Source organism: Protopterus annectens, chromosome 6.part0, assembly GCF_019279795.1.
Source record: "Protopterus annectens isolate FY-2018-M chromosome 6.part0, PAN1.0, whole genome shotgun sequence".
Classification (NCBI taxonomy): Eukaryota; Metazoa; Chordata; order Ceratodontiformes; family Protopteridae; genus Protopterus; species Protopterus annectens.
This window is the reverse complement of record NC_056737.1, coordinates 980,128,030-980,150,833: the sequence shown is the minus strand read 5'-3', so window position 1 is coordinate 980,150,833 and position 22,804 is coordinate 980,128,030. Positions and strand designations below refer to the sequence as shown.

Here is a 22,804-nt window from a genome sequence, read left to right as displayed (position 1 = left end):
TGTGGATATAATTAATATATGTGTTCAGCACTTGATGTTGAGAGGAATCAACGTGGATATAATTAATATATGTGTTCAGCACTAGATGTTGAGAGGAGTCAATGTGGATATAATTAATATATGTGTTCAGCAGTAGATGTTGAGAGGAGTCAATGTGAATATAATTAATATATGTGTTCAGCACTTGATGTTGAGTCAATGTGGATATAATTACTATATGTGTTCCGCAGTAGATGTTGAGAGGGGTCAATGTGGATATAATTGCAAGATGTGTTCAGCACTAGATGTTGAGAGGAGTCAATGTGGATATAATTAATATATGTGTTCAGCACTTGATGTTGAGAGGAGTCAGTGTGGATATAATTACTATATGTGTTCAGCAGGAAAAGTTGAGAGGAGTCACTGTGGATATAATTAATATATGTGTTCAGCACTTGATGTTGAGAGGAGTCAATGTGGATATAATTAATATATGTGTTCACCACTTGATGTTGAGTCAATGTGGATATAATTACTATATGTGTTCCGCAGTAGATGTTGAGAGGGGTCAATGTGGATATAATTGCAAGATGTGTTCAGCACTAGATGTTGAGAGGAGTCAATGTGGATATAATTACTATATGTGTTCAGCATTAGATGTTGAGAGGTGTCAGTGTGGATATAATTAATATATGTGTTCAGCAGTAGATTTTGAGAGGAGTCAATGTGGATATAATTACTATATGTGTTCAGCACTTGATGTTGAGAGGAGTCATTGTGGATGTAATTAATATATGTGTTCAGCAGTAGATGTTGAGAGGAGTCAATGTGGATATAATTACTGTGTGTTCCGCAGTAGATGTTGAGAGGAGTCAATGTGGATATAATTAATATATGTGTTCAGCACTTGATGTTGAGAGGAGTCATTGTGGATGTAATTAATATATGTGTTCAGCACTTGATGTTGAGAGGAGTCATTGTGGATGTAATTAATATATGTGTTCAGCAGTAGATGTTGAGAGGAGTCAATGTGGATATAATTACTGTGTGTTCCGCAGTAGATGTTGAGAGGAGTCAATGTGGATATAATTAATATATGTGTTCAGCACTTGATGTTGAGAGGAGTCAGTGTGGATATAATTACTATATGTGTTCTGCAGTAGATGTTGAGAGGAGTCAGTGTGGATATAATTAATATATGTGTTCAGCACTAGATGTTGAGTCAGTGTGGATATAATTAATATATGTGTTCAGCACTTGATGTTGAGAGCAGTCAGTGTGGATATAATTAATATATGTGTGTTCAGCACTTGATGTTGAGAGGAGTCAATGTGGATTTAATTAATATATGTGTTCAGTACTTGATGTTGAGAGGAGTCAATGTGGATATAATTACTATACGTGTTCCGCAGTAGATGTTGAGAGGAGTCAATGTTGATATAATATATGTGTTCAGCACTTGATGTTGAGAGGAGTCAGCATGGATATAATTAATATATGTGTTCAGCGGTAGATGTTGAGAGGAGTCAATGTGGGTATAATTAATATATGTGTTCAGCACTTGATGTTGAGAGGAATCAGTGTGGATATAATTACTATATGTGTTCAGCAGGAAAAGTTGAGAGGAGTCACTGTGGATATAATTAATATATGTGTTCAGCACTTGATGTTGAGAGGAGTCAATGTGGATATAATTAATATATGTGTTCAGCACTTGATGTTGAGAGGAGTCAATGTGGATATAATTAATATATGTGTTCAGCACTTGATGTTGAGTCACTGTGGATATAATTACTATATGTGTTCCGCAGTAGATGTTGAGAGGGGTCAGTGTGGATATAATTGCAAGATGTGTTCAGCACTAGATGTTGAGAGGAGTCAATGTGGATATAATTACTATATGTGTTCAGCATTAGATGTTGAGAGGTGTCAGTGTGGATATAATTAATATATGTGTTCAGCAGTAGATTTTGAGAGGAGTCAATGTGGATGTAATTACTATATGTGTTCAGCAGGAGATGTTGAGAGGAGTCAATGTAGATATAATTAATATATGTGTTCAGCACTAGATGTTGAGAGGAGTCAATGTGGATATAATTAATATATGTGTTCAGCAGTAGATGTTGAGAGGAGTCAATGTGGATATAATTACTATGTGTTCCGCAGTAGATGTTGAGAGGAGTCAATGTGGATATAATTAATATATGTGTTCCGCACTAGATGTTGAGAGGAGTCAGCGTGGATATAATTAATATGTGTGTTCAGCACTTGATGTTGAGAGGAGTCAGTGTGGATATAATTAATATGTGTGTTCAGCACTAGATGTTGAGAGGAGTCAATGTGGATATAATTAATGTATGTGTTCAGCAGTAGATGTTGAGCGGTGGGGTGTCAATGTGGGTATAATTAATATATGTGTTCAGCACTTGATGTTGAGTCAATGTGGATATAATTAATATATGTGTTCAGCACTAGATGTTGAGAGGAGTCAATGTGGATATAATAACTATATGTGTTCAGCAGGAGATGTTGAGAGGAGTCGATGTGCATGTAATTAATATATGTCTTCAGCACTAGATGTTGAGAGGAGTCAATGTGCATATAATTACTATGTGTTCAGTACTTGATGTTGAGAGGAGTCGATGTGGATATAATTAATATATGTGTTCAGTACTTGATGTTGAGAGGAGTCACTGTGGATATAATTAATATATGTGTTCAGCACTAGATGTTGAGTCAGTGTGGATATAATTAATATATGTGTTCAGCACTTGATGTTGAGAGCAGTCAGTGTGGATATAATTAATATATGTGTGTTCAGCACTTGATGTTGAGAGGAGTCAATGTGGATATAATTACTATACGTGTTCCGCAGTAGATGTTGAGAGGAGTCAATGTTGATATAATATATGTGTTCAGCACTTGATGTTGAGATTAGTCAGCATGGATATAATTAATATATGTGTTCAGCGGTAGATGTTGAGAGGAGTCAATGTGGGTATAATTAATATATGTGTTCAGCACTTGATGTTGAGAGGAATCAGTGTGGATATAATTAATATATGTGTTCAGCAGGAGATGTTGAGAGGAGTCACTGTGGATATAATTAATATATGTGTTCAGCACTTGATGTTGAGAGGAGTCAATGTGGATATAATTAATATATGTGTTCAGCACTTGATGTTGAGAGGAGTCAATGTGGATATAATTAATATATGTGTTCAGCAGTACATGTTGAGAGGAGTCAATGTGGATATAATTAATATATATGTGTTCAGCACTAAATGTTGAGAGGAGTCAGTGTGGATATAATTACTATATGTGTTCCGCAGTAGATGTTGAGAGGAGTCAATGTGGATATAATTACTATATGTGTTCAGCACTTGATGTTGAGAGGAGTCCATGTGGATATAATTAATATATGTGTTCAGCACTTGATGTTCAGAGGAGTCAATGTGGATATAATTAATATATGTGTTCAGCAGTAGATGTTGAGAGGAGTCAATGTGGATATAATTACTATATGTGTTCAGCACTTGATGTTGAGAGGAGTCCATGTGGATATAATTAATATATGTGTTCAGCACTTGATGTTCAGAGGAGTCAATGTGGATATAATTAATATATGTGTTCAGCAGTAGATGTTGAGAGGAGTCAATGTGGATATAATTTATATATGTGGTCAGCATTAGATGTTGAGAGGAGTCCATATGGATATAATTAATATATGTTCCAGCACTTGATGTTGAGAAAAGTCAGTGTGGATATAATTAATATATGTGTTCAGCAGTACATGTTGAGAGGAGTCAATGTGGATATTATTAATATATATGTGTTCAGCACTAGATGTTGAGAGGAGTCAATGTGGATATAATTACTATATGTGTTCAGCACTTGACGTTGAGAGGAGTCAATGTGGATATAATTAATATATATGTTCAGCAGTAGATGTTGAGAGGAGTCAATGTGGATATAATTAATATATGTGTTCAGCACTTGATGTTGGGAGGAGTCAATGTGAATATAATTAATATATGTGTTCAGTACTTGATGTTGGGAGGAGTCAATGTGGATATAATTAATATATGTGTTCAGTACTTGATGTTGAGAGGAGTCAATGTGGATATAATTACTATATGTTTTCCGCAGTAGATGTTGAGAGGAGTCAATGTGGATATAATATTTGTGTTCAGCACTTGATGTTGAGAGGAGTCAGCGTGGATATAATTAATATATGTGTTCAGCAGTAGATGTTGAGAGGAGTCAATTTGGATATAATTAATATATGTGTTCAGCACTTGATGTTGAGAGGAGTCATTGTGGATATAATTAATATATGTGTTCAGCAGTAGATTTTGAGAGGAGTCAATGTGGATATAATTAATATATGTGTTCACCGGTAGATGTTGAGAGGAGTCAATGTGGATATAATTAATATATGTGTTCAGCAGTAGATGTTGAGAGGAGTCAATTTGGATATAATTAATATATGTGTTCAGCACTTGATGTTGAGAGGAGTCATTGTGGATATAATTAATATATGTGTTCAGCAGTAGATTTTGAGAGGAGTCAATGTGGATATAATTAATATAGGTGTTGAGCACTTGATGTTGAGAGGAGTCAGTGTGGATATAATTTAATATGTGTTCAGCACTAGATGAGAGGGGTCAATGTGGATATAATTAATATATGTGTTCAGCACTTGATGTTGAGAGGAGTCATTGTGGATATAATTAATATATGTGTTCAGCAGTAGATTTTGAGAGGAGTCAATGTGGATATAATTAATATAGGTGTTGAGCACTTGATGTTGAGAGGAGTCAGTGTGGATATAATTTAATATGTGTTCAGCACTAGATGAGAGGGGTCAATGTGGATATAATTAATATATGTGTTCAGCAGTAGATGTTGAGAGCAGTCAATGTGGATATAATTAATATATGTGTTCACTAGATGTTGAGTGTAGTCAATGTGGATATAATTAATGTACGTGTTCCGCACTAGATGTTGAGAGGAGTCAGTGTGGATATAATTAATATATTTCTTTGGCACTTGATGTTGAGAGGAGTCAGTGTGGATATAATTAATATATGTGTTCAGCATTAGATGTTGAGAGGAGTCAATGGAGATGTAAACTGTAGAGGCACATGTGAGCAGCCCTTCCTAGTTCCTGTGGTGCAATGAAACGTTAGCAAGTGATCATCATGCTTTGATGAATGCATGGCTGTAGCTGCCTCATTTTTATCTAGATGTTATGAGTTAGTGTTCGCCCATTTGTTGATGACTACAGTTACCATAGCATGCTTGGGGGGAGGCGGTTAGCCTGACTGCAATGTGAAAATTCTACAGTTTTTTTGCATTTTCTGTACATCCTCAGAACTGTCTAAAAATCACTGTTTCCCTCTTGCAAAAGCCATATCGCTCCCCTTAAAAGAAAATGTGCAGCACTGACTGCTATGTTCCTCTCGTGTTTTTAACTTCCCAGATTATGGTGCTGCCTTTTCTCCAAAAGAAGCTTATCCTTTCACTCTGTAAACATGCCATTGAGGTCCTCCAAAAATTTTGAAGTAAAACTAAATGCTACCTCTATAGAATAAATCCCTTTACAGTCTTGAATTGAGAAGTATGCAATGCTGTCCCTTATGTTACCCGGTCTTTTTACTCGGGTCTGAAAATAATTTGTCTTGGAGGAGACTGAATGTTAGAAGTGAAACCACCTGCCTGGATATCACAAGTAATACACTGTGCTGTTTATAGACAGTGATCAGAATCTGGTGAAGGTGCTGTGAAATTAGGTTGACTGTCTGTCGCAAGTTTATTTGTAATAAGCTAATAAGAAAGGAAGATCATTACAAGTAGTAATGTAGATGGTCGCATTAATTCATTTTTTACTATCTGTTTCGGTTGAATAACATTTGATCTGATGTTGTCAGTCTTCATAATGTCCTCAGCAAGTGAGTTCGGATCCAGTCTAGTGGATCTGACTCTGCCGTTGCTAAAGCGTGCAGCCACCAAATCTCTCAAGCTTATCTCTTACCCACAATGCACCTTCTAAATTACCTCTGATCTCATTTTCCACTTCTAGCTACCAGACATGGTTTACCATCTCTTGCAAGTTGTGTTTTTTAAGTAAGTAAAAATCTCCTTATTTCTTCAAAAAGCTTTGTTATTTATAACTGTATAAGGTTTTTTTCTGCTTTTCTCTTCTTTTTTTCTTGCACGTACCTCTTCTTCATACTTTCTTTCCCTTACGACATAATTCTGTTTATACAGTTCTTGGTATTCCCTTTCCCTTACGACTCCATCGTAATTCTGTTTTTACAATTCTTGGTATTCCCTTTCCCTTATGACTCCATCGTAATTCTGTTTTTACAATTCTTGGTATTCCCGTAATTCTGTTTTTACAATTCTTGGTATTCCCGTGCCCTTTTGTTTCATACCAAAAAAAAAGGTTCTTGCTAGGTATTATTATTTGTATTGTGTTGTATTTGTATTTTTACTGTTATTGCTGGGGGTTTTCTAACTGGTCTGACTAGATATTTTATCATGGCTGACAAACCTGTAGGCTTTAGAAAGTGTTCATAGTGTGAGCATAAACTGCCGCTTTTGGATGCCCACACTGTGTGTGTGTGTGTGTGTGTGTGTGTGTGTGTGCGCGCGTTTATGTACTGTTTGGGACCTCCGTATTTGCAAGAGGATTGCACAATTTGCCATAGATTTAATCCTCTAGCTAGGAGGATCCTATCTTATTGGGTCAGACTCGGACAGAACTCTCGGAGATGCTCTGTTGCCCTCGGACCAGATAATGTCCGTCCGTGGATCCAGTTTTTGACAAACTTACATCATCATTTTTACAGAGACCAGCATCTCAGTCCAGTTACTCCACTCATTCCTGTAAAAGCCTCACAGAAGAAGATGCGGAGAACAGTAGTCAACGAGATCCTCTCATGGCAGGGGCAGATTGGTTTTCCTTCAGCGCCTACCCCTCTGGGTCAGGTTATCCAGTGTTTTACCACACTTCTGCTGTAAATTCCTCCTGTAACACCTTCTGTTGTTTTAGAGTTACAAGATCCTAGTTGCCTGGATCAGTCAGTCTTAGATCAGAGGATCTCCATATCCTCTGAGCCAGAGTCGTCTCTGAGATCTCCAGATTTCCATATCCTCTGAGCCAACATGGTCTCTGAGATCTCCAATCCATTTGGAACCAGAGACCTCTTGGAGCTAAAGCCAGACCTGTCAGATCTGAGGTGCAGCATTCGACTCTGAAGTTCTTGGAGCCGTCTTTGCTCCTCAGAGGGTCGGCACTGGACATTTCAGCTCCGGCTTCCACCTCGAGGGTTTTGCCGACAGAGCGGGGGGGGGGGGGGGTGATTATTCTGAAACCTTTTTTCTCAGATCAGAGCATCTCTCTAACGCCTTCAAGGCTTTAAAGAAAATGTTCTCTGCCTCAGCAGACCTGATGGAGCCTTCCTGCTCATATCCTAGATATGCTACCATGATGCCACATTGTCAAGAGCCACACCTCTTTTCTCCACAGGAGCATCCAGTATCAAAGCCTTAGGTTCCCTCTCAGGGAATTTTGATTTCTTCTTCCCCATTGCATCCCACTGACGAAGTTCCCAGGAAGAGAATGTGCAAGAGGAAGCACCTACACTCCTCACAGGAGTCCATAACCGAAAACACAGATCTGAATGAGGGCAAAGGGTCCCTCACAGTCACTGCCTGAAGATGTCTCATTTGGAAACATCCTAGAAATCCTTAAACAGAGAGGTGGCTGAACTCCCTCTAACCCTACATTGGAGGAAACAGTTCTCCTAGAAGCTCTGGGTGCTGGACCCTCTACCTCCTGGGTGACTCATAGGATCATAGGAGGTTACTAGGTTAATGGTACTGGGGCCTGTACAAGCCTAGCCAAGAGTGTATCCCCCAAAAAAGAAACCTCAATCAGCACCAGTATCCCCTGTTAATGAGGGACACAGGTGGAACCTCTGGGACAAATTTCTGGTTTCCCATTTACTCATCAAAGTTGCGCTTGAAGAGGGTCAGCGGCATACTTTTATTTAACATGTGTGGGGGAGTCTGTTCCAGAGACGGGGCAGCCTTTAGGAGACTAACCTGCCTCTCCAACAGGTTTTGTTAATGTTGCATATAGATTTAGGCATTTTGGTCTGGTAATGCGTGAGGAGTTAGACCTACAGATATGGTAGGGCAGGGTCCAAGATTATCTTTTAGGTGAGACAAAGATCACCCCCTGAGCAATCTGTACAGTACCAAACAGAGTTATAGTGATTTGAGCCTGTCCACATAGGACAGGTTTTGGAGGCCATGGATTCTCTTTGTGAGGTTTTTGTGTAGCCTTTCCAGTTGGTGCAGGTGTTTGGAGAGGTACATACCAAATGAGGCGTTGTACTCAATTATTGGCCTAAAGAGGGAGGAGTACAGAGAGGAAATAACCTCCTTTTTCTTTCCTTTACTTATGAGATGAACCAAGTAAAAGGCTTTTCAGACCACTCCCACTACATGATGGTCGAATGTGTGATTGTTGTAAACCTCTGTACCCAGGTCTCTCACCACTGGTTATGTGCTTGGGGGTCGCCGTTGATGTGGTAAACAGTAGGGGCCATGTTTTTGCCGAATGGTATGATGATACACTTTTTGCATTTAACTAAAGGCCTTGACTTTGGCACCAGTCATTTTGTTGCTTTGAGACCCTCTTGTAGTATGTTAACATCATTTGTGGAGTCAATGATGGCATCCAACATAGTCATCAGCAAACTTGGTCAGCCACAGGCCTTTTGTCTTTGCCTGGACCTCTGAGAAGTAGATGCCAAACAGTAGGGATCCTAGGACAAATCCCTGGGGAACACCACTAGTGGTAGGTCTGCTGTCAGAGGTGGAGGGACCTATTTTGACCTTGTGGGTCCTATCAGTGAGCCAGCTGGCCAACCACCTGATGAAATAGGGATTTTACACCAAGTTGTGTTAGCCTTTCGATGATGTCCGAGTGGGGGATTGTGTCAAAGGCTGTGGCCAAGTCAGGGTAAGCTGTATGTACTGACCAAGTCCAATTAAGCACTTTCATCAGCAAATCTGACTTCATCAGAATAATGAACATTAAAAACAAATGGCTTATATACCTTCCCCCAGCACAGATAACATGGCATCACATCCTTCAAACCTAAATTACATTACTTCTTACAAGTAAAACATAAAAGCCTATTGGAAAAAAACATCAGATGTTAAAAATAAATAAAAAAATGTGCAAGGAGATGACAATGGCTGTTCTCCACTCTGCTGGAATGAAGCCTGTGCTCAGTGGCAAGGCTAGATTCTGCTGGAGATGGTGCAGAATACAGCTTGGGATACTATCAGGTCCCATGGAAGCTGTGTTCTTTGCCTTGGATAGAGCCTTTAACACGATCTATGGAGAAGTGAAGTGCAGGACAAGTATCCAGGATGCTGAATGGGCCTTGGAGGGGACAGTGGTTGAGGTATGCGCTGGGCCTTGGGGGGGACAGGGGTTGAGGTATGCACTGAACCTGTCTGCTAGTAGGTTGGCTATGTCAACAGGATTAGTGTTAAGTGGTACCATTAAGAACTAATTTGTAACAAGCCTGGGCTTTGCCGTTGAGGTTCCTGACATAACTGAAAAAGGCTTTGTGTTTACCCTTTGTTTCAGAGGCTAGTTTCAATTCATAATTGGCTTTGGAAGTTTTCACTAGTGATATAATTTGCTTGTTGAGGCTAAGAAGGGAGTTTTTCCAATTGGGAATTTGTGTCTTTTTACCCTTGGACAGCAGATTCTTCCTTTTGTTGTAAAGCCTGTTGATAGAGGATGTCCACCAGATAGGTTTGTGTTTCCTTGACAAGCAGGTTTTAGTTCCTTGGGTATGGCTGAGTCCATGCAATTGTACATTTGCTTGTATACTGCACTGGTGTACTGTTCAGCATAGTTGTCTGCATCCTCTGAAGGGGGCAGTGTTGTGAAGCTACTGATACCCTTCCTTAGAAGGTTATAGTCAGCTTTTGAGAAGTTTTTTAGCCTGGTTACGGCTGGGAGGGGGGGGGGGGGTGGATGGGATTTTCATCAGCAAATCTGACTTCATCAGAATAATGAACATTAAAAACAAATGGCTTATATACCTTCCCCCAGCACAGATAACATGGCATCACATCCTTCAAACCTAAATTACATTACTACTTACAAGTAAAACATAAAAGCCTATTGGAAAAAAACATCAGATGTATAAAATAAATAAAAAAATGTGCAAGGAGATGACAATGGCTGTTCTCCACTCTGCTGGAATGAAGCCTGTGCTCAGTGGCAAGGCTAGATTCTTGGTCCGATCTCACCAGGGAAGAACTTACTATGGGGCTATCACCCATGTTGGTGAGAACCAAGTCTAGAATTTTATCTCCCCTTGTGGGGGATAAGACAAGCTGGTCTAGTGCATTAGAAATGATGAAGTCGAGGAATCGTTGCCTGGGTGCATTAGAGTAGGAATAAATCACCCAGTCTATGGTGGGGTAATTAAAGTCACCAAAGGTTAGCGTATTAGAGGTTACCTTGATGGAGTCAAGTAGGTCCAGGTAGGAGGAGTGGGTGTCCTGAGTCATGGAAGAAGGTCTATAGCTGGCTGTAACTTGGATGGCTATCTTGCCAATTGTCAGTTGCACCTGGAGTAGTTCTAGTGCATCATGCTGGCAAACCAGTCTGGAGGTGTGCTTGTCTTTAGTGAAAATAAAGACTCCACCATCTTTATCTTCCTGACCTCATTTTGGGGTCGGAATGTGTGGAATGAGGTATAACCTAGTAAGGCAGGGGTGCTCTCCGCAACCTTGAACCAAGTTTCTGTGACTGCACAGATGTCGGCATCTTCCAGTGCGAGGAGAACCTCCAGTGAGTGCATTTTCAGGTGCTTTTTGACAAATCTTTTAAATTGGAAGATTTGTCTTTGGGATATTGCTTAAAAGGGCACAGTGTGGGAGGCAAGAGCCTTGGCAAGAATCCTGATTCCCAAGGGTGACAAGTAGAGGCCATCTTTAGCAAAGCATCGAGGCCCGTCAACCATGTCATCCCAGGCAGACAGATACTAGATCCCCTTCGAGTGACACCAGAAACTAAATCAATTGTTGGAAGTCAATTATTTTTTGTTGGCATTGTGGTATCTGTCTTGATAAAGGTAGGATGCTGCTTAGGGCTAGGGTCATACCTGCCTGGGACACATACTCTGAGAGCTCAATCATGTCTCTCATCATGTAGTTCTGGGACATATTGTCTCAAGTCATTCACACCACCATGGACAATGACAGAGTCATACTTGTACCTGTTGTGGAGAGACTTAGGTGCGTGCCTGATGTGACGATGACAGAGTCATGCTTGTACCTGTTGTGGAGAGACTTAGGTGCGTGCCTGATGTGGCGGATTCTGGCATCTGATAGACAAGTGACTGATTTTTTTCCTTGTCAAGCCTGGTGAGGGGGACATTGGTGTGTTTCACAACTGTTATGCCTTATGGGCTGTGTGAGTTTATTGTTATGCCTTATGGGCTGTGTTTGTGAAACACTTGTGTGTTGTCTGCTGTCTATGATGTCTTTGGTGTTGTGTGTAGAATGTTTGTGAGTGTGTTTTGGATTCCTCTGCTGTTTAGGTAAGTTTTTATTGAGGACCACTGCATAGGTGGGTGTATGTTGTGCTTAGCTATGTGATGATGGGTGGTGTGTTGTTTGTGATGGCAATCTCCTCTTTGTCAGGAGTACAGATTGTGACGCTAGAGAGCATGGATTCCAGGTTACTGATACAGATGCATGTATCACAAGTAAAAGAATTATGTGCTAGGCGAAGAGGGTTTTCAGTGAACATGAGTAATTTACTACACTGTCTTAGAATGCCCATGTCAACCAGGGTGGCAGGAGAAACGGGTTCCTATTGAATTGTCAGCAGCTTAGGTTGTCAAATGCTTAATCATCGACACCTAAGCATCGAACGCTTACAGTAGCGATATGCTGCAGATGGGGCAAGTAGAGCCGCAGGCACAGGCGTTGCCCTACGGCGTCACGCCTGGATGCGGCTGTGCAACTTTGTGGACCCTTTCAAGGCGTCCTTCACCAATTCCCCCTTTGATGGATCATCCTTGTTTGGTCCTCAGGTGAAGGATACATTGACTAGGTGCGAGGTGGAAGGTAAGACTCTCTCTGCCGTGGGAGTCCGTTTTTCTACCCCTTCTAGGCCTTCTCCCAAAGGTCAGAGGGGAGGAAAGATGTGGTTCCGTAAACAAACCCAGGGAGTCTCATCTGACGCACAAGGTCGATTCCCCTCTAGAGGCAGAGGGGGGAATAATAATAGACGCCGCCCTAGAGGCAGAGGAGGTCTGCAAAACCAGGGTAGCAGAGAAACTTTCTCTGATAAACCCTTTCAGCATCCCTGAGGTGCTGCCCGGCTGTCCACCTTCGGAGGCAGTCGGGGGAAGATTATCTCTGTACCCAAAAGCCTGGCTTTCCCTTACACAAGACAAATGGGTACAGTCGATCATATCCGAGGGTTACAAAATTCCTTTTATTCACATTCCATCCCAACCCAAAGGATCCCTTCCGGACGTTCCACCCAGTCTAAGGGAACAAGCAGCACTAGAAATTTCAAAGCTGCTATCAAAAAGAGCTATCCAATCAGTCCCAGCAGACCAACAAGGATCCGGAGTCTACTCCAAATTCTTTTTGTACCAAAAAAAACAGGGGACTGGAGACCCATACTAGATCTCAGCAACTTAAACAAGTATGTCAGAAAAACAAAATTCCGGATGGTCACGCTACAGTCCATTCTACCCTTCTTGGGTTAGGACATTTGGATGTGCTCGATAGATCTTCAGGATGCGTACTACCATATAAAGATGAACAGACGCTCCAGGAGATTTCTCCGCTTCAGGCTGGGAGCCAGTCACTATCAATTCAGAGCCCTGCCCTTTGGTCTCACTACAGCCCCCCGAGTGTTTACCAAATGCATGGCAGTGGTCACGGCTCACTTGAGACGTCAAGGATTCCAGGTGTTTCCATATTTAGACGACTGGCTCCTTACTGCCACCACTAGACATCAACTACTTCTATCCAGAGACTTCACTATCCAAACTTGCCAAGCTCTAGGCATTTCAATAAATTTCGAAAAATCTGCCTTGTCGCCTTGTCAATCTATTACCTTTATAGGCGCCACATTAAATACACTCAATTTTTCAGCCAGACTCACGGAGCAGAAAGTGTCAGACATCCGCAAACAAGTTTATCTTCTCTTACAATGCAACAAAGTCAAAGCCAGACTAGTTTTGAAGGTATTAGGACTCATGGCAGCAGCTATCTCCCTTCTCCCCTTAGCTCGCTTCCACATGAGGATCCTCCAATGGATGCTGTTTACTCAGTGGTCCTTCCAACAGCTCCCGCTGTCCCACACCATATTGTTGACTCCAATCATGTAAGAATCAACTGTCTTGGTGGATCACATCACCTCAGCTTCTCCAAGGAAGACCCTTCACCCCCCCCCCAGTCGCCACGTTGACAACAGACGCCTCCCTGATCGGGTGGGGGGGGCATTATCAGGGCAGGACAGTCCAGGGCACGTGGCAACCTTTTGAGTGCCACTTGCACATAAATGTCTTAGAGATGAGAGCAGTGCTTTTAGCGTTGCAAGCCCTTCACGACTCTCTTCCCACAGGGACTATTGCAATTCAGACGGACAACATGTCCGTAGTGTGGTACATCAACAAACAAGGTGGAACCAGATGATACCCCTTATGTCGAGAGGCACTCAGACTTTGGCAATGGGCGATCTCTTCTCAGCATTTTCTGGTAGCAACGCACATTCCCGGGAAATCCAATGTGATTGCAGACAAATTGAGCAGGGCAATTCTCATGCCCCACTAGTGGTCTTTGAAGAAATCAGTACTGGGAGAAGTGTTCCAACGATGGGGCCAGCCTTGCTGCGATCTTTTTGCTACTCCCCAAAACAGCTAGTGTCACGACTTCTTCACTCTCTTCCCATTACCAGGCCATCCCACCAGAGACGCTCTAGTCCACGATTGGCCCCGGGGACTTCTGTGTGCCTTTCCCCCCTTTCCACTGATAACTCAATTAATTCAGAAAGCCATCGCCTTGAGAGTGAAACTGATCCTCATTGCCCCTTACTGGCCTCGACAGATATGGTTTCCGTTCCTTCATCGTTACCTTTTGGAGCAGCCTTGGCATCTGGACCCACTGCCAGATCTGTTGACCCCCCAATCGGGCCAGCTGCACCAGTCTCTTCATTCTCTCAACCTCACAGCGTGGTTTCTCCGGTTCCGACCCTAGCCAGGCTTCCCTTAATATCTCGCTCGGTCCGAGATATCTTGATAGCCTCTCATAAATCTTCTACCCGGAAGATTTGTAATAGCAAATGGAAACGCTTCTCCTTTTGGGCAACATCAAAAAATATAGATCCCTTCACTGCACCTATCCAGTCTATTCTGGACTTTCTAGCAGAACTCTTTCATTTAGGCTCTTCTTCATCTACCATTAGAGTTCAGTTGGCTGCTATATCTAATTATCATGTAGGTGTATCGGAGTCTAGCATCATGGCTCACAAGCTCTGCAAAGCCTTTTTAAGGGGTGTTTTTCTTCTCAAAACCTCCAAGTAAAGATCCCCCGCCTCAATGGGACTTGAACTTGGTTCTGGCATCCTTAATCCTTCCACCTTTCGAACCAGCGGCTTCATGTTCCCTGAAGTTGCTTTCATGGAAGACACTTTTTCTAGTAGCCATAACTTCAGCGAGAAGGATATCTGAAATCCATGCTCTGTGCAGTCGCCCTCCTTACTTAGTGCTTCACAAAGATAGGGTATCCCTCTGTACTAATCCTTCCTTTTTACCTAAGGTTTCCTCTCAAACAAACCTAAACCAAACAATTGACCTTCCCGTCTTTTTCCCTAACTATTCCAACAGGTCAGAACAAAAGCTACATTTTCTGGATGTTCACCGCCACCTTGGATATTATTTAGACAGAACTAAACAATTCAGGAAATCTGATCAGCTTTTTCTATCATATGCAGAAGGGAAATCGGGCCTTCCAGTTACTAAAGTTTCCCTTTCTAGATGGCTCACCTCTACAATTACATTCATCTATGAGATCAGACATCAAAAACTACCTTCAAGACCTAGAGCTCATTCAGCTAGGGCATTAGCTACATACGTAGCTTTTCAGGACAGACTGCCAATAGATTCCATTTGTGCAGCAGCCACTTGGGCTTCTCCTCATACCTTCATTTCACATTACAAATTGGGCATGGTCTCCAGAAACCGTGCCAACTTTGATTCCACTGTTCTCAAGAGTCTGTTCCGATAGGCCACCCGGGATAATGTGCTAGGGACGCGGTCCCATCCAGCAAGAATGAAGGCGAGATAGACAACTTAACATTAAGAAGTTATGCACCTACCATAACGTTGCATGTTAGTTGTCTTCTTCTTGCCTTCTTTCTTGCGTCCCACCCTCCTTCCCCCAAGCCTGGACAGACCGATAGGAATTCATTTTGTGATCTTCCTCTGGAAGAGTTTCATTCCCACATGTTCTACCACCTCTATTTCCCCTTGTTAGGTCTGGGATACCTTACACTCTGGTTTATATAGAGGTGGGTTACCCTTCTCCATACTATGGAGACTAGAATTGCTTGGTGTAGCTATGAAACGAGATCTGAGTAGTTACTGCCTAGCATTCTGGGATATAGGGGAGCCTCGAGCCAGTGGAATTAGCTTTAGTATTGGCCGAGTCGGAGACGAGGATCAGCTCCGAACCCATCCAGCAAGAAAGAAGGCGAGAAGAAGACAACTAACATGGAACGTTATGGTAGGTACATAACTTATAATTTTAGAGAGCCCGCTCAGTGAGATTTTCCTTGCTGTAACCTTTGCGTGGTTTCTTTTGTCAGAGGTTTACCTTACAGTAATTAATAATATAATAAATAATCTAACAGACAGAAAGGAATTCTTAATCCTTTTGTATTATCCAGCACTCCCTAATTCCACTTACATCTACAGTTACTTCAGTCTTTCCCTGATATGTCTGCTCCCCAGCACTATTTATTTATTAATTTTGAAATACCTCAAGAAATGTTAGCAGGTTTTTCTGCCAATACAGTGCTTGTGTTTTGTATTTTTATACAAGTTAACAAAATTAATTTGTTTTTAGAGAGCATCATCTGATATTGTCTGAAACCTTATGTCTGCAGGGTTATCGGTACTGGGCTGGGATTGGCGTCTCTCAGAGCTGTGAATCTGCACTCACTCACTATCGTCTAGTCGCCAATCATGGTAAGTTAGCGAAACAGCTGTTCATTTGTACCATGTTAAAAAAGTACCTTTGTGCGCAAAAATAGATGTTTTAGTATTATCCAGCATAACTACGAAACCAGCTGCACAAAATGATGCAAGTTTTGCATCTCCTTTAATGATAAAGGTTAGTTGATCGATGCTGGTGCAGGTCTCCCATTACAGTCCCCCTGTTGTGCTCCGTAGAAGGCATTTCACTGTGATTAGGGTTCTGAAACTGTGTATTGCATGTAATCTCTTGTCATTTTATACTGACGAGTGATCTGTTCGTTGCTTCCCATTGCTTTTGCACATTCTTATCATTTTTTTGTATTTGTGTAACGGCCACACTTTTCATCCTGGGAAAAAGGGTAGCTGTGTTCATGTCATTCAGGCTGTCCTATCTTTTAGTGTTATGATGCACTCCATCCTGTTTCAGGTTTGGGGTGGAAGGGCCTTTTAAGTGTAGCCAAGGCTCACTGACAGAGTAAAACATAGATTCTAACCCAAGGTCTGTAGCAGGACAGTGTCTGCTTACTTAGTTTATTGATGCAGGCTGGTTCTGCAGAGCACAGGCATGTAATGGGTAAAAATGTACTTTATCGAGGGTTGGTAAGTATGGCTATAGCTTGTGGTCTATTGCATCCTGTGACATATTGTCCCCAGGATGTCAGCATATCATAACTAGATTCCATACACCAGCAGTGTGTGGGAACGGGGAGAGGGAACTGCATTACATGATTAAAATATGTATAAAAACAATTATTTGTCTACAGTTGCTAGCGACATTTCACTGACCGGCGGCAGTGTAGTGCAAAGGATTCGACTGGCGGATGAAGTGGAAAACCCAGGAATGGCTAGTGGAATGCTGGAAGAAGACCTGATACAGTATTATCAGTTCCTGGCGGAGAAGGGAGACGTTCAAGCACAGGTAATGCATTTCAAGCAGCAAGGCCTGAACAGAGTTTGAGTTGATCCCCATAAGAGGTTAGGGTAAAGCAGCATGCTCTTAATAGCCATATGTGGTACTGGTAGAAAAATTCCTTTTATCTCTCCATACTTAACTCTGTCATGTTTGTCCTAGAAAAGGTCCGTCCTGACTTAACTCTCTCATGTTTGTCCTGGAAAAGGTCCGTCCTGACTTAACTCTCTCATGTTTGTCCTAGAAAAGGTCCGTCCTGACTTAACTCCGTTATGTTTGTCATGGCAAATGTTAATTCATACTGCTCCGTGCTCTGCTGGTATAATTAAATAATTACCATGCTATTATTTTGTTTTTGTGCTGTGCTCTTCAGCCACTGCCTTATCCAGCAAGAAAAGATTTATTGGTAAATGCTTGTCTGTTGTTCATATAAAAAGCTGATCGGTGCACTCCCCTACTGATCTGTAGTTTTTGAATCCAAAATGTCAAGACAAGTCTTGCATGCATTATTTATGCATTTGTTATTCACTTACTTATTTATATTAATTAATTAATTTGTTAAGCTGAGTGGACTGCCCCAAGGACCCTATTCAGCTGTGACGCGAGCCCCAAAACAAAGACAGTAGCACTTACGTTTGGACTGCATAATATACACGGAGTATGTTTAGCAGTGTAAACAGATTAGAAATACAAAGATGTGCATTTATTGCCAGACTTACGTTTTCATATAATGCGCTGTTTAAACACTTTTTTTTTTTTTTTATCATTCTGTTTAATGCACCTTTTCTTGTGTGGTGATTTAGATCTGTGCATGATGTTTGCTTTGGACATACACATTGTTTATTTTCTTACACTATACCTGCTTCTTAATTTCCGCCTTTGTATTAGTTACATAATGAACAGATGGTTGTTACTTTTAATTTGCCAGGGACATACTTTTTATATTGCTAAGGGTTTATTCTTTTCCATTCACTGGCATGAAGTCACATAGTCTGTGACTACAGGAAACTTTCAAGCAACCGGGGAAAAAAAAATCGAAGAAATACAGTACAATTTCCATGTGTTTCACTTTCGGTTTTCCCCCATGCAAAAACATACCTTACATATCTAGAGTATTAAAGTCTTAAAAAGGAGGATGGGAATAAATTCCCTCTCTCCCCAACCTGAGAACAAGTCAAACCAAACAAATAGTATCGGGTACAGTGTTAGTTGGGCCTTTTTTTAATAGTATCTCTCAAGCAACCGGAAACCACAGTTATCCGGCATCTACCAATCCCCATGGGTGCTGGTTAACTGAAAGTTTACTGTATTTTTGTTTTCATTTTTTTAACTGGGTTAGCCTATTGGATATATGTCCTTTTTCAGGGGCAACTTGGGAATACATGCTTTCTCATGTGTTACTGTTTGTTGTGCACACTGTGCTGTTTTGTCATCCTGATGTGCTTTTCTCACACATCATGATTTGATTTATTGCCAGTGTGATGGTGTTTCTTATGTGTCAAGTTATTACATTGTTTATTCCGTGAAGTAGCTATGCCTTTTAGTTTGGCACATAGCTTGCTCTGTGGGGTTTAGTGCAGCACCCGTCGGGGTTTATTCAGTGTATATCTTGTTTATAATGTCAATATTGGTTGTACAGTCCCCAATGTTGTGTTACCCTGGCATAGTTTTTGGCATACGTTATGTTTTATATAAGTCATCGCATGCTGTAATGTTGTTATGAGTTGATACATACCTTTCCTGTTGTGTTGTATTGTTATTTTTTGCTGAGAAATGGCTACATCATTTCATAACTTTTCATGTGTTTGTACTTTGGTGTAGTTTCTTTTGCATTTAATTTAATGTGTGTCATGTTTGCATATTTAATCCATATCTAATTGGGTAAAACTTATTGAATTTATGCCCATTGTATATGTTAAGTAATCCCATCGGTGTTGTGGCCCACACGGGCTGAGTACTACTTCTGTCTTGTTAAGTAATCCCATTGGTGTTGTGGCCCACACGGGCTGAGTACTGTTTCTGCCTGTTAGGTAATCCCATTGGTATTATGGCCCACATGGGCTGAGTACTGCTTCTGTCTTAAGTAATTCTGTCGGTGTTGTGGCCCACACCAGCTGAGTACTGTTTCTGTCTGTTAAGTAATCCCATCAGTGCTGTGGCCCACACCGGCTGAGTACTGTTTCTGTCTGTTAAGTAATCCCATTGGTGTTGTGGCCCACACGGGCTGAGTACTGCTTCTGTCTTGTTAAGTAATTCTGTCGGTGTTGTGGCCCACACCAGCTGAGTACTGTTTCTGTCTAAGTAATCCCATTGGTGTTGTGGCCCACACCGGCTGAGTACTGCTTCTGTCTGTTAAGTAATTATGTCAGTGTTGTGGCCCACACCGGCTGAGTACTGTTTTTTTCTGTCTGTTTTAGGTAGGCCTCGGTCAGCTGCATTTGCACGGTGGGCGAGGAGTGGAGCAGAACCACCAGGTAATAATTTTGAGCTGCTTCTCTTAAAAGTTGTACTTTTTAGAAACTTTCTTTATCTGTGTCCTTAAAGCCTTTATGAGTTACAGACGTTGTATGCTGCTGTTAAGACAGCGCATAAAATGTGAGTGAGTGAAGGGGAGGAAATTATGTGAAGTCCGCTATATATGCATGTGCGCGTGCGTGTGTCTGTGCGTGTCTGCACATGTGTGTGTGTATGTGTGCCTCTGCACGTGTGTGTGTGTATGTGTGCGTGTCTGCACGTGTGTGTGTGTGTGTATGTGTGCGTGTCTGCACGTGTGTGTGTGTATGTGTGCGTGTCTGCACGTGTGTGTGTGTGCGTGTCTGCACATGTGTGTGCGTATGTCTGCACGTGTGTGTGTGTGTGTGTGTGTGTGCATGTCTGCACGTGTGTGTGTGTGTGTGTGTGTGTGTGTGTCTGCACGTGTGTGTGCGTGTATATGCGCTCGCGTGTGTCTGCGCGTGTGTCTGTGTGTGTGTGTGTGTATAGAGCTTCAGAAAATAATTAAAGCTCAGCAGGGAATATTGCAGATATAAATGAAGCTGGGAGGCATCACAGGCATTGTTACAGCTGGCACAACGCAGGTTAACCTAGAGGCTATTCAGAATGATGACAAGATAAACAGCTCTACATTTAAACTTTGCAACATTGTAGGGTTTCATAATGACCTTTTGTTTGGGTTCAGTAAAACACTGGAAATGTATTGCTTTAAAATTGTGCCAGTGTGTTAATTCTCAAAGTTGTGTGTTCTATAAAAATACTTAAGTTTGATGGGTATGCAGTAATGAGAAGTAACCCTCAAATATATGCTGTTGCTCTTATGTGTATTCATTATATCCATCATCGGACATCAAACCGCAGACAGATGTCCTTATTTAATTCTTACTTAATAAAGGTCAAGCCTCCTTTTCCTGAGGAATACTTTATGCATTAAGAATTCTCAAAAGCTGTAGGGGGAGCATGTATGTTACTTTCTTATGCTGATGACATGTCACTGGCCAGTTTGTCGTGAAGCTCAAGTTTTGAGTAGTGTTTAGGGACCATGTCTGTGTTTCAGATTTCTGCTGGAAAGACAAAAATCATGTCCTTGACTCAACCTCATGCATTTTTGGAACTTCTGAGTAATTATACGTCGAGTTTTTGTACAGACATCTCAGATTAATGTATTTGAATCACAAAGTATGCAATGCAGCTAAGACCCTTGACCTTTTTCCGTTTAGATAAGGTATTTTCAAGAGCACCATGAAATTTATTTTTCAGCTGGAGTTGTAAGTACCAAAAATGATCTCAGCTCCACTTTTTATGTATGGTAATATTTAGTCAATAAAGGAGTAGGGCATTTATTTCATTTGTTATGTGATGTTGGCTTCTTGGGAGGAACATTTTACCCTCTACATCTCCCCCTGGCAGAATCAGTAGTGTACAGAACATAGGTTCATAGGTTCATACTAGGCTATCTGCCCAAGGGCATTTATAAGCCTAGCCCAGAGTTTTGTGGCTTTCGCCACCCCTTTAGTTTGGAGGATACTATGCCCATTATTTTGCTGTGCCTCTGTCAAGCAGTGACACTGAGATAATCCCTGGGGTATATCTGCGATCTCCCATCCATTGGTCAAGATTTCTCTTGAACAAAGCCAGCGAGGTGCTCTGCCTCACATGTACCGGGATTTTGTTCCACAGCATAGGGAGTCTCTGGGTGATGAATCTGTCCCTCCAGCACGTCCTATTAATAACCGTGTCAAGGTTTAAGTCTCCCGCCCTTGTAGTTCTGAGGGATCTAGATTTTTTGAGGTGAAGCATGTTCATCAATTCTGGGTTGGACATGGCCTTGTATGTCAGGCACAGGTCACCTCTGAGCAGACGGTAAGCGACTGAATAGAGCTGAAGTTCCTTCAGTCGGGCAGCATAGGACATATTTTTGAGACCCTTTATCCTTTTGGTGAGGAACTTTTGGGGCCTTTCCAGTTGCTGCAGGTGTCGCGTCAGATACATTCCGAATGGGGCACATTGTACTCAATCATTGATCTGATGAGTGATGAGTACAGGGGGACGATGACTTCCCTTGATCTAGATGTGAATCTCTTCATGATCAGGTGGGCAATGTAGAAGGTCTTCCTAACTACTTTGGCAACGTGAGTGTCAAATGAAAGGTTACTGTCAACCTGGGTACCCAGATCCCTGATAACCTCTTCTGTGCTTAGTGGGTTGCCGCCTATATGGTAGCTAGGGGTAACCTTGTTTTTCCTGAAGGGTATGACTATGCATTTTTTGGCATTTAACTTTAGGCCATGGCTCTGGCACCAGTTTTCCGTTTCTATAAGACCCTTCTGAAGGATATCTGTGTCAGATGTGTTCTCAACTATGGCGCCCAGTTTGCAGTCATCTGCAAATTTTGTCAGCCATAATCCTCCTGTGTTTGCTTGTACTTCTGAAAAGTAGATGCCGAACAGGAGAGGGCCCAGGACTGAGCCCTGTGGGACACCACTTGTGACAGGCTTTGAGTCTGACATGGCACCAGCAACTCTGACCCTGTGGGTTCTGTCACTTAGCCAATTTGCAACCCATCTTGTGACGTATGGGTTTACATTTAAGCTGATGAGTTTTTCAATGATACCTGAGTGGGGTATTGTGTCGAAAGCCTTTGCCAGGTCGAGGTAGGCTGTGTGGACTGCCTTTCCCTCATCAATGGCCTTGGTGACTGTTTCGAAAAAGTCAACCAGGTTTAAAAGGCATGATCTGCCCTTGACAAAGCCAAACTGGGTCGGATCCAAGGTCTGCAAGTCTCCTATGTCTTTATTTATGAGTTCCATTATGATCCTCTCCATAGCTTTGCAGATCAAGCTTGTCAAGCTGATGGAACGGTAATTTCCCGGGTCGGTGGAGGCACCGCCTTTGTGAAGTGGGACCACAGTTGCCGTACGCCACTCCTTCGGCACGTATCCTGAGGTGAGGCTAAGATTAAACAGCTGCCCTAACTCCGGGTTTAATTCCTCATTGAGTTCGTGGAGCACACATCCGGGAACACCATCTGGTCCCATGGATGCTGTGTTTTTTGCCTTGGAGAGAGCAGTTCTCACCGGAGCGTTAGAGA

General features: G+C 41.9%; 1 protein-coding gene across 1 annotated transcript in view; it reads left to right on the top strand.

The window, feature by feature from the left end:
• SEL1L (SEL1L adaptor subunit of ERAD E3 ubiquitin ligase) overlaps window positions 1-22,804 on the top strand; it is a 579,007-nt gene that overhangs the window by 242,544 nt on the left and 313,659 nt on the right. The window contains exons 9-11 of the mRNA XM_044074620.1: window positions 16,220-16,301; window positions 17,075-17,229; window positions 19,638-19,694. Of these exons, the coding sequence (XP_043930555.1) occupies window positions 16,220-16,301; window positions 17,075-17,229; window positions 19,638-19,694 (294 nt within the window). The remainder of the gene's footprint in view (window positions 1-16,219; window positions 16,302-17,074; window positions 17,230-19,637; window positions 19,695-22,804) is intronic.